Raw genomic sequence first — 14,562 nt, forward strand, 5'->3', positions numbered from 1 at the left:
GGTATGACTATTTTTAAATTTTACTTATTCATCATCTACCTCGTTGAGATTCAGAGTGGATTCTAGAGTTATAAAGACTGCACTTTTCCTACTATTTTGCAGTTATGATGTACAGTGTATACCATGAATAATGCAATAAAACTGGATTACACAAATTAAAAAACAATGAAATAGAACAGTATAATACACTGCATAGGCCTGATTTCCGATCACACTATATTTATATCATTAAATTCTTTACAAGCCTCCTCTTCTACTTACACCCGTATGACAGGTAGAGGATATTGTTGCGGTGACAGGATCTGATATTTCTGCTGTTTTATAATTCTTAAACACTGTGCAATAACCTGCCAAAAGAGAAAGTACAACACAAATAACACCAGATAATAATTGAATAGGGCTTCAACCACTGCATTTACTTCTTTGAACCTTTTTCGGCACAACTGGTGTTTCCTCTTAAGCACTAGAATAGTTTGAAAATCTTGAGTCTTAGTGCAGCAGTAATAAACTCTTTTAACCAGCTCCTTTACTCCACATCATGACACAAAGAACATGAGGTTTATTTTGTTCTACTAAAGGCCAACATGGGCAGTCTGAACAGTCCAGACTAACCTGAGCTCATCGGAGCTTGGAAGCTAAGCAAGGTCAGCCACGGTCAGTACTCGGATGGGGGACCACCAAGGAAGACCAGGGTTGCTGTGCAGAGGAAGGCAATGGCAAACCACTGCTGCCCATCACTTGCCTTAAAGGCCCCATGAGGGATAAGTCAGTGGTGACCTGAAAGCACTTTATCATTATTTATTATTGAAGGCCAGTATAAGGAAATAGCAATTTCCTTCTGAAAATAACAGCAGGCTACAAAGCTCAGTACATGGCAGTCGTAAAAGCAGTCACAGATGCAGCAAGTCATCATCTCAAATAACCTCTTTTAAGTAACAAGGAAAAAATACTATTTGATCCAAAAGTCCTGCTGCATGAGCCAAAAGGGGAGAAGGAAAATGACCAGTTCCATCCACTACTCAGCTGCTTTTCAAAGGGGGTAGGAGAATTGTGCTCTAGCGGTAGGAATTTTGGATCCCAGTCTGAAGAGTATTTTATAGGTAATTACTGAAGACACCAAAATGAAATTCTCAGAAGGTCACTACTCACTATAAGACTCATGGAGTAAGAACAGGAGATATGATGGCAGAACTGGCAAGAGGCAAGCAAGGTTGACAGTAGTGAAGCATATAAAGCATATATGTGTATATAACAGTAACAAGTGTCACAGTTTCATGATGCAGTAAAAAAGAGGCAATTCATTCAGGACTAAGCCTACAGATGCATCTATTCTAATTTTCATAAACAGTAGTTACCTCTCTGAAGTATGCCATAACACTGCTCTCTTTCTACTCTATCTGCCCTATCCTGGGCTCCTTTTCCAATCGCCTAATAAAAGCATCAGTCATACGCACACTTAAACCCAGTGGAATTTACTTCCAAGTAAACACACATTTAGGAGCTGCGGTGGCTCAAGTGGTTAAGACACTAAGCTGCAGGCTGTGGAAGGTCAGTAGTTCAGCAGTTTGAGACCCGAGTTGCCGCATGACGGAGTGAGCTCCCGTCTCTAGTTCCAGCTCCTGCCAACCTAGCAGTTCGAAAGCAAGAAATCGCAAGTCGATAAATAGGTACCACTTCGGTGGGAAGGTAACAGCGTTCCGTGCACCTTGGTGTTTAGTCATGCTGGCCACATGACCACGGAAACATCTTCGGACAGGGCTGTCTCTTTGGCTTTGAAATGGAGATGAGCACCACAACCCTAGAGTCGGACTCGACTGGCTTTCGAGCAAGGGAACCTTTACCTAAACACACATTGCACTGCAAGATTCACACACTTACCTTGAAATAAGTACTACTGAACACAACAGTAGTGGCTTCTGATAAACATGCCAAGGATCTGGCTGCTATTCCTGGTTCTGCCCATGCATTTTGTTTCCAAAAGAAACAAATTAAAAGATATTCAACCATCCATTGATTGGGGAAAGGTGAAAGAATGAAAAAAGTGGGGGGGAAAGATGCCCCAAATCAATGGTTTCCCATTGGAGGGAACTGACAGAGTATGCGATCCAGTGCAGGTTTAATTGAAAGTAAGCCCCACTGTGTTCAATGGGGCTACAATCTCAGGTGATTGTTTAGGATTACAGACTAAAGCACTTCTGCCCATTGTATCAGATGTTAGGAGTAAGAATAATTTGTCTTGAATAAATTCAACATCAGCTAATTGGCGAGCTGAATGAATGGCAATAAACTTGTAACAGGCTACATGGAAAGTGTGAAAATAACTGTAAACAGGTATTTTGGACTGCAGGGCATGGCAGCATAACGGGTAAGAATACATCTTGCATAGAGTAGGCTTCTAAAGTGTAGACATGTTCTTACACAGGAAACCTACCTTCCTAGAATTCTGGGGTAGAATCACACCATCATCCCACACCCTGGCAGAAGAGTAAAATGCACTACTTTCTTCTTCTAGTCTGGAAATGTAAAATTTTGTAGAGGTAAATCATTTTTTAAAAACACACACAAATACTCTCTTCAGAGACATTTACAAAAATCCTGTGTGCCCCTAGAAGCATAACACACAAATTCCTCAAGGGAAAAATACCTCAAAACGTAACCCAAATCTGCTCATTCAATTAGATACATTTTATTTTAGTGAGCTGAAGATAATCACCAGCAGAGTAATGTGACGACCTCTTATTTGGGGAGGTCTAGTTTTACTTTCAAATGTTATTTCAGTTTCACTCTGTAGGGTATTCTGGCTGCCACCAGGGAAATTTAGGCTTTCCCAACCTTTTTCTATAATATTTTTCCTACTGGTTTTGGTATTGTGACCCAGGGTCTGGGCTTTCAAAGGACTATGTGTTTCCTGAGGAATAAGGGATCAGGCTTCTGGGATAAACTTAAATAAAAAGGATTTATTTGAAGAACAGAGTAAGTTGTTGTTTAAACTGTCACTGTTTGGGAAATAGGTATTTGTAAGTACTTAGGTCAACTGTATCACACTCTTTGTAACTTTGACTCTTTTTACTTCAACTTTTCATAACACAAGAAGGTCTCTCCTTCAGACCTCAGAATGAACTGCTCATCAACTGTCTTATTCAGCGCTAAGACATAGAACTTAACAACCCACACAGGGAAGCTTCTTATTTTAACTGTTTCAACACAGAACTTCTGCTTCTCTCTCAGAAGTCAGAACTTAAACTCCTATCAACTGCTTTCACACAGCACTCTCTTCTGACTGACTAACTGTTTAACTGTTAAACCTTAACTGTCATTTCTCCAACAGTCACTCCTGATAGACATTCAAATCATCCACACAGCATCCATTCCAAAACCCCTCCCCCTCTCTGTCACTCACCAATCATATCACTTGCCTGTTTCCAGCACTCTAGAATATCACAGCCATGCAAACTAAACTTTTAAAGACACACACACACATAAACATGAAATCGTTACAAGTAATTTTACAGATTCAGAACGATTTTAGTTGTTTATGAAATTCAGAAGTATCCTGAAATCTAAACAAATGTCACTAACATTAATTCAGTCTTAATTTGGAAGCTTTCGTTCACAATACACTTACTTTTCCTTTAGTTGTTTTAACTCTGTTCCTGTCCAATTGTCATCCCAAATCAGTGAGTATGTGGGAAAATGTCTTGAATCCACAAGAGCAATTCTTGCATTAGGCCAAAGGAACAGGAAATTTGGATCAAATGATCTCCCACACTAAAATAAATAAATAGATAGATAGATAGTCAACTTTTCAGTTAAGCCTGATGAACAAACTACTCATTGGAAAGTGTTTAAAAGCTTTTGAAATATGACAGAATAGTTTACACTACACCACTGATTTCAGATCTTCTGTACAGCACTGGTAGCTAAGCTTAAAGAGCACAAGCAACAGCTTGAGTCTTAGCAGTGTCATGGAGCCATACCATGACAGATATGGCAGAACCAACCAGCTCTGTCTTCCTTCACAAGCAAAGGTCACACTGAGAACCTACTGTTAGCTGAGTCTAGCACAGATTTAGGAGGGCCTTCCTATTAAGCTTCTTTGCATGATCATGTAAAAGACTGCTTGTGGTCCTCCCTCTTTCCCAGCTCTACCAATACCATACAAGTATTCATATGAAGCACCAATGGAACAGGTGGTTTCTCTGATACAATAGCAATATAAATAGCTGCTCTTGTTGGTCTACTTCTTTCAGGACTAAGCACAAATAAAGCACTGTTTGTAAAGATCAGTTCATTCATAATCTATACAAGTGATTACATATGTAAGCCAGAATCACATTTAAATGAGGAACCAACCACATTTCAGGAGTAAATGCTCTAATACAATTTGCCAAATGCACTATTTCACATATGACTTTAATGATTTTCTGAAGATATTATTTAGACTTAAGTAAGCTTCAATGACAAATCAAACAGAAACTATAACTCCGTTTTCTATCACTGACAGAACCAAATGTATGGAGTAGGTACAAAGCCTGGTACAAATACACGCATCAGATCCCCAGTAAATTGCAAATATGACTTAAAATAAGATCAGTGATTCTGTCTTTGCCAGGCCATTCCAAAGATTGTTCATTCACTACGCAACTAATACAGACTAGAGCTGCATATTGGAAAGTTGGTGAGAAAAGTTTGTCACTAGCACCTAACCCTCTGACATATTGGCCATCATGCTCAAAAAATCTTACCATAGCATAACTTTCATTTCCATAGCAGCCACCAATCACAAGGGTTATTTTGGGGACAGCAGCACAAGCAACCGCAGCCATCATGGAGGCCTGTGCCTTTAACCTATTTGTATGATCCTCAGCCTACATGAGAATGAAAAAAGTATTGACATTTTCTTCACAGAGATCCCTTCTATCCTTCCCTACATACAGGCTCTGATGATCTTACCAATCTAAAGGCTTTAAATCATTGATCTATTTGCCTGCCAACTCAATAAGCAAGGAGAGGTGGATGCTATCAATTAATGTTAGGTTCAGCGCCATTGCTAGACTTCATCTTTCTAAAAAATACTTCTAGCTGAGAGAACAAAGCTGCATGTGCAGAAGAAAATAAAGTTATGCAAACAAGTTTCAAAATCTGCAAGCTCATTCTTCCCCGTGAACAAAAACAAGCCACACTACTTGGAAACACTGAACTTCAGAGATACTTCATTGTTTATTACAAGTGCTTTCAATGTTTATAGCATCAAGTGCTACTAATATTCTTCCCTAACACAAAATAAGATTCATCAAGAGCGTAAGCTACAAATAATTTTGCATTTTAAAAAGAACATAAAATAAATAACCCAGTTATTATTTAAGTTGTTTCACAATCCCACAGCTATACTTCTTTCAGCATGGTATCTTAATGAATTCCCAGTTTGGCATTCTAGCTTACACCTAGAAACTTGAAACTATTTAGTGTCCCATCTCCCCCAAATGATGAGTGCAGGGTTTAAAAACTAAGGGCAACCTTTCCCTATTGAATTATATACAGAAGTAACTCTGCTTGTTGCAGCGAGAATACTGATCTCATCATCTTTTTCTGTGAATTGTGAATGTACTCTACACACAACCCAATCGCCTTTGCAAGCTGTACATTAGAGAGAGAATCAGTAGTGCTAGGTAAACTGTCTTTCAAGGATGTTTGCACCCTGTTATCTATCCTCTTCCTAGATGACTTCTTGACTGCCTTCTGGTGAACCACTCGAATATCTTCTGACCCTGGTAGAGGACCAGAACAGGCTAGGGGGCTCACATATATTGCGGAGACCATGATCTCTGAAAAAGCACACCTGACCAGTGTTCCCACTAAGGTGTGCCAGCATGTGCTGGAGCACAGTTTTTAACCCCTCAGCATGAGTTTTTTAGCTGAGCACATGAGTGCTTCCTCTGCCAGAGCAGCCCTGCCCTCCCACTCAGCCGGCCCTATAAAGAGGGATGCTGGCACCCACGAAGCCTCCTTCCTATGGGCGGTGCAAGAATTTTGCCTTCCCTTCACTTGTGGAGGTGTGCTGCCAAGATGGCGTGACACCAGAGAGTGAAGGGGGGGGATTTTAAATGCCTCCCCTTCCCTCCCCGAGTCATATCACAGTGGTGACATGCTTCCAGGAGTGAAGAAAGTAAACTGCCTTCCCTTCACCTGTGGAGGCGTGCCACTGAGGCGGCACAACTCCTGAGAGTGAAGGGGGATTTTTAAATGCCTCCCCTTCCTTCCCCCACCCCGGCTAGCCACCCTGGACCTCCATGATCCTTCCCACCCAGGCCAGCCAGCAGTCCGCAGCCCCTCCCCCCCGAGCACAGCCTGGGCTTGGGGGTTGCTCAGGAGCTGGGAGGTCTGCGGACTGCTGGCTGGCCTGGGTGGGTGGAAAGGATCATGGAGGTCCAGGGAGGGGGCTACCTTCCTTCCTTCCCTTCTCCCCATCTATTTGATTTTTTCCACTCCCTTCCTTCTTTCATTCCTCTCTCCCCATCTATTTGCTTTCTTTCCATTTCTTTTTTCCCTTTCTTTCCTTCTCTCTCTTTCCATTTCTTTCCCTTTCCTTCCATTTCTTTCCTGTTCTTTCTTTCCCTCCCTTTCTTTCCATTTCTTTCCCTCCTTCTCTCAATTTCTTTCCATTTCCAAACTGAAATTTTAATTAAAAAAAAAAATTAGGCTCACTCAAAACTTTTTTGCTTGTATAATGTTTGGCTCACAATATAGAATTTTTGCTCACAACATCTGACAGCTTAGAGGGAACACTGCACCTGACCCTTCAGTTTAGAGCCATTTCAGTGCATTCAGTCTACTTTACCTGAGCAAAACTGACTGGTTCTGCCACCTGTGGAGCTGTATTCAGGATGAACAGGATGGGAATATTTCGTTGATTACAAAGTTGAATGAAGTGACAGCCCTTTAGAGAAGCATCATGAGTCAGCTCACCATTGCTTGCCACTACTCCAACAAGCTGTCTAACAACATGAACATGTTATATAGTTTAAAAGTGATGGAAACATTGCTTGAAACTAAATTAAACCAAAATCTTACATGCTTTATTAGTACAGCGCTGGTTCTTCGGCTTGGAAACAAAGAAGAGCACCGCATCCCCAGAATCAGATTTGACTAGCTTTCGAAGATGGGAAACCTTTACCTTTACTTAATCATATCATCTTGAACAGGCCTCATTTGCTGCCAGAGCTCACTGGAGCAAAGCTCCGGCAGTGAGGAGGCCAGGGGGCGGGGACATGTAGCAAGCCCCACCCCCTGCTCCCAGCAGCCCTCCCCTCAGTTGGCTGAGGAGAAAGAGGAAAGAAGGGTAAGTTCTGGTTCCCTCCGCCTTTCCAGGCCTGGGAAAGGCCCCCGCCACCCTCCCGCCCACTTCTCCAGCCCCGCACTAAGTGTAGGGCGCTGGAAAACCCCCCACCCTCCCCGTTTCTCCAGCTCCACGCTAAGTGCAGGGAGCTGAAGAAGCCCTCGCCACCCTCCCCCCTGTTTCTCCAGCTCTGTGCTAAACACAGGGCGCTGGAGAAGCCCCTGCCACCCTCCCCCTTGTTTCTCTAGGTCCGTACTAAGCGCAGGGCACTGGAGAAGCTCCCGCCACCCTCCTCCCTGTTTCTCCAGCCCCACGCTAAGCTTCCCCTTCTGACACACTTCCGGTGATGTCAGGGGGTGTGGCATATGCTAATGAGTTATATGCTAATAAGCTCCTGCAGCTCTTTTTCTACAAAATGACCCCTGATCTTGAAGAGACGTTCAAATGCCCTTCTGAAATATTCATAAATATTTTATGTTAACTAAAATACTTTCACTATGAGAAATTTAAAAGAACAGCAAGGCATGGGCAATTTCTCGTCTAAATGTTTACAGCAAGTGAGTGGCAAACCTGGGTGATACATTGTACATATAATATACCGCAAAATAATGTTCTCTAATCATAGTTTTTAAAAAGGTTTTCAATTTCTTTGTCAAATTAAGCAAATTTGCTACCAACAGGGATGCTCTAAGTCATCCTGCACAGAACAAGATAAAAACTCATAAGGAAAGAAGGCAAAATCAATACATCATGACAGACAACTAAAATCCAACTGTAAAAGGTACTTTGCATCTATATTCACTTCAAAAGCACAGAGATCCTTCTGTGTTATGAGGCAAGTTTCAGTAACTACTGTAAGACACATATGATGAGTCACTGCCCTTAACGCAGCTTGTTTCAGTTGCTTGAAGTGCTAGTTCAAAGCACTGGTTAATGTATTTAAGGTTAACAGAACATTAAAAGGCTGAATTCAGACAACAGTTCACCACATATTTTGCTATTTTCCCTGTAGTAGTTCTAGCCATGTAAACAGATGGTTGTCTGTACTTCTACAAAGGTACAACATGTCTGTGTGTGGGGATATTACTGGCTTACTGTGTGATAAAGCTACAGGCGGCAGCTGTGTGCCAGCTTCCTTTGGGTGGTCAGATGACTGCTTGTCTTCACACAATCTGAGGTGAAAAGCAGTCAAATGATCACTCAAAGAAAAAAGGCACACAACTGAAGATACTTAAGCATCTACATTTCAAACAACTACTGCTAGTTTATAAGGTCAAGTAATTGGGGACATCTATCTACCTATCTATCACTGCTCATATAGCGATAGCCTTGAGCAGAAAATAAAATTAGAGACTTCTCTCTCACTTTGTCCACTACCAACCTGTAACTAAACTCAGTTCAGATGTAGAAATCAGAAATAATAATTCAGAGTTATTTGTGCAAGTAACAGTGCACATGACTGTATCCCTTCAAAGATGAACCTCATCGTAGCTCTGCATATTTATCCTGTGGGTATGAAAAACATACATTTTTATAAACCAAGGCTCACAAATAAAGAATTAATATGTAGCTTCTAATCTTAGCCTATGCTGCTCCAGCTGCTCACTGCAGCAAGCAAAATACATTCATCCATATTCTCAGTGGCACAATTTGCCTTTCCATCAAAATGGGGGGAAAGCATCTCAGCGATCACATTTTCATCTCAGAGGAAATCAATTAGTCCAAGTCAGAAGCATGCTTTATTAAACCTAGCAAAATCATTCACTTTGTTTGTGCTGTTTAGAGAGAAGGTAAATGTTTAAGGGGAAAGGTTACATCCCCTAGAAGCTTCTTTTTCATATACAAAATTGTCTTCAAATATTCACTCTGGTTGTAAGACTTTAAGTGATTTTACAGCTACAGCAAGCAGCCTTACTAACTGCCCTAGAGAATGAAGTCCGCTGTTTATCGCTCAGCTGAATCCAAGAGGCAGCAGCTCAGGTTCTTTCATCTTACATCGTGAGCACAGGGCTAAAGGAACGATCTGTGGAAGCTGCTCACCACACAACAAAACCCCCACATCAAAATGTAGCAGCACTAAAAGAAATGTCTGAAGCAGCAAGGATGTACTATGTCTTCACTGGACAGATGTCAAAGGCAAGGGAGCAGGTGGCCAGCTGCTGGGAGAGCTTAGTGTAATGTGACTGGGACTGAACAGACCTGGACTCATATCCCTAATCAGTCATGAGTTCTACTGGGCAACCTTGGACCAGTCACTATCCCTCAGCCTAATCTATCTAACAGGATGTTTATGAGGCTAAAACTGTGTACACCACTCTGAGTTCACTGGAGAAAGGCAGGAATATATTTATTTTATTTGTTTTATTGATTTTTATCCCGCTCTTCTGACCTAGATGAGCCTGATCATCTTCTTAAGATTTTGTTTCCAAGAAAATATATGTGCTCCAGTCTAAACTAACTTTAGAAAAGGCTCACAACAACAACAAGAACAACAACAAAAGTAGACCAATGTTGTGGAAAGGCAGGTGAGGGTGGGTTGCCAGTGCTTGGCAGGGTCCTCCTTCTCACAACTGTTTTGAAAGGTGAGGTGAGTAACAATGACAAGTACTCAGCTATAATACAAAAAATTAAAAATAAAAAGGTTCTATAATATATGTGAGAATGTGACTTTGAACGTCACTCATCAATCAGTGCCCATGACACCCACCCACCCTCTTCATACATTTACAGAAGTTGCTGGTGGGTGGCATCATAAGTAGCAGATATACATTTTCCTAGCATCATCAAACTGTTGTTTGAATGTTGGGGAAATTGTATTTCCCCACAACGGACACACTATACAGGGGGTTGGATATTTAGATACTCTGCAACATACAAAGCAGCAATTACATATTCTTTGTGCTAGATATGAACCACACTGTTTTCAACTACCAATATGTATGAAAGTTTTCAGATGGTGTGAGAGACCTATATTCCATCCAAGGAAGAGAGGGGATGGAGAAATAAGAGCAGAGACAGTTGGAAAGCAAAAAATTGAAATTACTTGAACAAACCGTTCTCTTTCACAAACTGGTAAATGCATATCTTGGCCCATCTTAAAGCTAGCTACTGATACATTCAGTCACCAATTAGCTTAGCAAGACTTTTGATTTAACTCAGTGTCTCAGCATCCTTGTTGTTATTTTTGTTCAGCTGCCATTGGCCACTCACATTCAAACAGCCAGTTCCCCCCCCCCCAAAAAAAGCCTTATTTTCTAAAGGACTATAAAAAGGAAAAATGCACCACAATGCAGTACCAGCTGTCAAGACTGGGAAATGGGAATTAAAATTCGGGTTCACACTCAGGACTACATCTTGAATTTCAAATATGAACCCTGGTTTGACTCTCTCATCCATTTTCAAGAGAGGCAGAGTTGTAAAGGAGAAAGTAGTATCTGTCTTGCAGGCTGAGATAATGGAATGAGAGTCAGCATGTGTGTGTGTTCAAACCCAAGTCCACCTCACCATCCATTTTCAAGAGGGCTAGGCATGGGAAAGGCCTCTCAAGCATGGTGCTTAAAATGTTTCAATACAGTAAACCAACCTGAAGCAACTACAGAATGTTAGACAAAGGGCAAGAAAATGACTAATGAAATTATACATTAATCAACAATACATATTTCCTTAGCCAGGTAAACAAGGACAGACAATATTTATTTATACTCAACATGTGGGACATGTATACATGTATGTATCTATTTTCTTTACGGCTGTTGTTTTCCTGTGATTTATAGCTGATTTGTCTGTCAGCTTTTTTTAATAATATTTTTATTGGTTTTATAAGCTATATCCTACATTCTAAAGGTAAGGGTACAGGGGAAAACCTATCACTAACTTATGACAAGAATATTTGTAAGCTGACACATGCCTACATCACTCCTGCAATAATATTGGTATTATGATAAACATAGAATTATAAAAGCAGAGAGATCAAACTTCTATTGATTAAAGCTTATTTACACTTAAGTAATATTGTAATCTAGGCGGGGGAATGTTTATCTCTTGGGCTTCTTCTTCACTTTTGAAGTTTGGGGTGCTGCTGCTCCTTTCTCAGACTTTGACGTTGAACTGCTGGAATCACTTGAAGAAGTAGCCGCTTCTTCCTCACTGGGTTCCTCTCCTTCTTCCAGATTAGAGTCCTCGTGTTTATCTATGCCCAATTGTTTTTTCAAAAAGTTTTTGGCCTTTTGGACAGAGTCAATTTTAACTTTCTTGTCGTAGTATTTGAACACGATTCCTTCTGGGAAGCTCCATCTGTAGGTTATTGCTTTGTCTTGTAGGAAAAGAATTAAGTCTTTATACTGTTGTCTTCGTTTCCGGATCTCAAATGGAATGTCTTTCAGAATTTTAATTTCTTCTTCATTGATTTTGCTTTTCCCACAGTACCTTTTAAAACATTGTCTCTCATTGTTCTCTTTGAGAATTTAACATAAATTTCACCAGGCAGTTTATTTTTTCTTATAAAATCAGGGTAGGTACGATATGTCAAGTCCATGTCACTTTGTAGATCTTCCTGTTTAAGGTCTGAAATTGAAGCTATCGTTCCACTTATCGTTGTTTTTATGTCTTCCCCCTTCTGTTCAGGAACTCCTTGGAAGCGTAGAACATGCATAGATTTATCAAGCTGAAGCTGAAGTAGTTGATTTTTATCCATATTTCTTTCCTTCTTAACTTCTTTTAATTGTTGCTTAACATCAATAGTCCTTGTTTCAACTTTCTTGATCCTTTTATCTGTCTTATTGGCTCTTTTTTCCATTTGGGTAAGTTGCTTTTGAATGGAATCCAGCTTGGTATTAATTGTAGACATTTGGTCCAGCAGACGGCGCAGTGCTGCAGCAAGCATATTGGGAAAGTCTGCAGCCGCTTCCTGTGGGTGACTGGAAGTCGTTGGTGTAGCAGTTCCTGGTAGAAGTTTCTTTTTCGCCGCCATTCTCCTTGCCCTCCCAGCCATTTGTTTACAGTGAAGAAAAGTTTTAGTTTTAAATTAAAGTTTCTCTGAATTCCACATTCTTGGGCTTAAAATATAGCTTTCAAGCTTAAATAAAGTTTTGAGCGGTAAGTTTCGTTCCTTCTTCTCTTTTAGTACCACTTAAAGACCGGTCCATTTCAGAGGAGGGGGTGGATCTCCAACCCTTCCCCACACGCCGCTCTTTCTCCGGTCAATCTAGCAAGCCAAAACTTTTTCGCTTATACAGAAGTTTGATTAACTCACTGTTTAGACGAGTTTGATTATTGCTGGGTTTATTTTCGCTTATTTTCTTGTCTGCTTGTCCGGAGGTTGGCTTTTGTCACCATACTGGCTCCGCAACATCAGGACCTCTCGGGGACAGGCAAGCCTCAAATCCCTTGGCCACCGCCTTGGGAGAGGCTTATCCCGGCTCCCCAGGCTGAGAGTCTCCTACAGAGACTCTATGGGGGTCTGGAACCAGCCAAGACCCCTCCTGATCGCCTTGGCTTGGCGCATCACCACCGGAGGGTCGATGGGACACGTCCAAGAGCAAGCCGCCATAAACCAGAAACCACACTAACAGATTTGAGGGGGACACTGACACTTGGAAGAGGGGTGCTCAATCCTCATCAAACCCATAATCATGACTGTTTACTCTGTATTACTATACTGGCATTTTTTTTTCCTGAATCACTCTCAAGAGGCTGCAGCCAACCAGAAATCAGATTGTAGATGTGACAACATGACTATTCCACACAGCCAATCCAGTTTGGCTGCACGGTGATGACGCTATGGGGAAATGATATGCTGGAAAAGTGAAGCCATTGTTCTAGAGTACCAATTCTGAAGGCCACAGCTTAAACTACAGTAACATGGAATAGATAAATGGGACAATAAGAGCTTGTGAAAAGTCCAAAGCAAAGGGCGGACGCTGCACATGTGATGCTCACGTCACTATGAAGTCAGAGTTGTAAGATGCATGCTTGGAAGAACTGTTTGTTACCTATTATAAAAGGAAACACCATAATGATTTGAATTGAACTGCTTGCTATCTTGCTAGTTGTTCCTTTGATTCAGATTTGATTTGATTTGATTTATTTAGTATTTAATTTGTATCCCACCCTCTCCACCTGGGCAGACTCAGGGCGGCTTACAGGTTAGATATATATATATGTATAAAAACAACAAATGAGTTAAAACAGAGTATTTAAATAAGTAAAACATATAAAATCATAGGTGCCAGTAACATAGAAGTCAATAAGTGCTAAGAAGTGATGGCGGTATGCTCTCAACATCCAGGCGGTCAGCTACCACCACAGTCTGGGCTCCCGCCAGGCTGTTGAATATTAAATTAAATTAAACTGGTGCTGATGTTAAGGGCAGGGTCATAACATTAGGAGGCGGTACCCTAATTGAAAGACTGGTGGAAGAGCTCCGTTTTACAGTGCCTGAAGAACTGTAAAAGGTCCTGCAGGGCCCTGATGTCATCCGGGAGCTCATTCCACCAATACGGGGCCACCACAGAGAAGGCCCTGGCCCTCATCACTGCTAGCCTGGCTTCTTTAGAGCCTGAAAGGGCCAAACGGTTTTGGGACCCCGATCTTAGTGCTCTCTGAGGAACATGTGGGGAAAGGCGGTCCCTTAGGTAAGTAGGTCCCTGACCATAAAGGGCTTTAAAGGTAAGAACCAGCACCTTGAACCGAATCCGGTTTTCTTTTCCTCTGCTACCTGAATCCCTGGCATAGTATATTGATTCAGCAATACCAGTCTAAGAGCCCATTTTGGCAACAAACATGAAGTACTAAATACATTCAATATGAAATTACACTAAATCCAAATAGAACTAAAACCCCACTTAGTGTTTTGGATTCTGAATAAAATAGCTACAATATGGCAGATTTATATAAGCAATCCAAACCAGCCAAGAGCCACAAAAGGCATAATTGGCTACAAATGGCAGCAAATCTAAATTCACCAAGACCACAACGAAAAGCTGATCTAGATCACAGAATCCCATAACTATTTGCTTGATCAAGCAGACTTAAAACATTTATTATAAGCAGGGGTCATTTCCTGCAGGAGCGCACAGGAGCGGAGCTCCGGCAGTAAAGAGCCCAGGGGGCGGTCACATGCAGCAAGCCCCACCCCCTGCTCCTAGCAGCCCTCAGTCAGAGCAAGAAACAGCCAGGTAAGATGCAGAGCCCCCCCCCCCCTTCCCCCGGGCGAAAACAGACACCCA

At 41.5% G+C, this 14,562-nt stretch overlaps 1 protein-coding gene across 1 annotated transcript in view; it reads right to left on the minus strand.

Annotated features, from left to right (window-relative positions):
* Positions 1 to 202: 202 nt before the first annotated feature.
* The window catches only part of LOC107114346 (methylcrotonoyl-CoA carboxylase beta chain, mitochondrial-like), a 26,778-nt gene continuing 12,418 nt past the window's right edge, over positions 203 to 14,562 (minus strand). Inside the window, exons 8-12 of the mRNA XM_015415789.1 lie at positions 6,839 to 6,995; positions 4,746 to 4,868; positions 3,626 to 3,768; positions 2,432 to 2,513; positions 203 to 347 (exon numbers count right to left, since the gene is read on the minus strand). Coding sequence (XP_015271275.1) covers positions 258 to 347; positions 2,432 to 2,513; positions 3,626 to 3,768; positions 4,746 to 4,868; positions 6,839 to 6,995 — 595 coding nt within the window. The 3' untranslated portion in view covers positions 203 to 257. The remainder of the gene's footprint in view (positions 348 to 2,431; positions 2,514 to 3,625; positions 3,769 to 4,745; positions 4,869 to 6,838; positions 6,996 to 14,562) is intronic.

The sequence above is a fragment of the Gekko japonicus genome, unplaced genomic scaffold (genome assembly GCF_001447785.1).
Source record: "Gekko japonicus isolate JY-2015 unplaced genomic scaffold, Gekko_japonicus_V1.1 scaffold20, whole genome shotgun sequence".
NCBI classification, from domain to species: Eukaryota; Metazoa; Chordata; class Lepidosauria; order Squamata; family Gekkonidae; genus Gekko; species Gekko japonicus.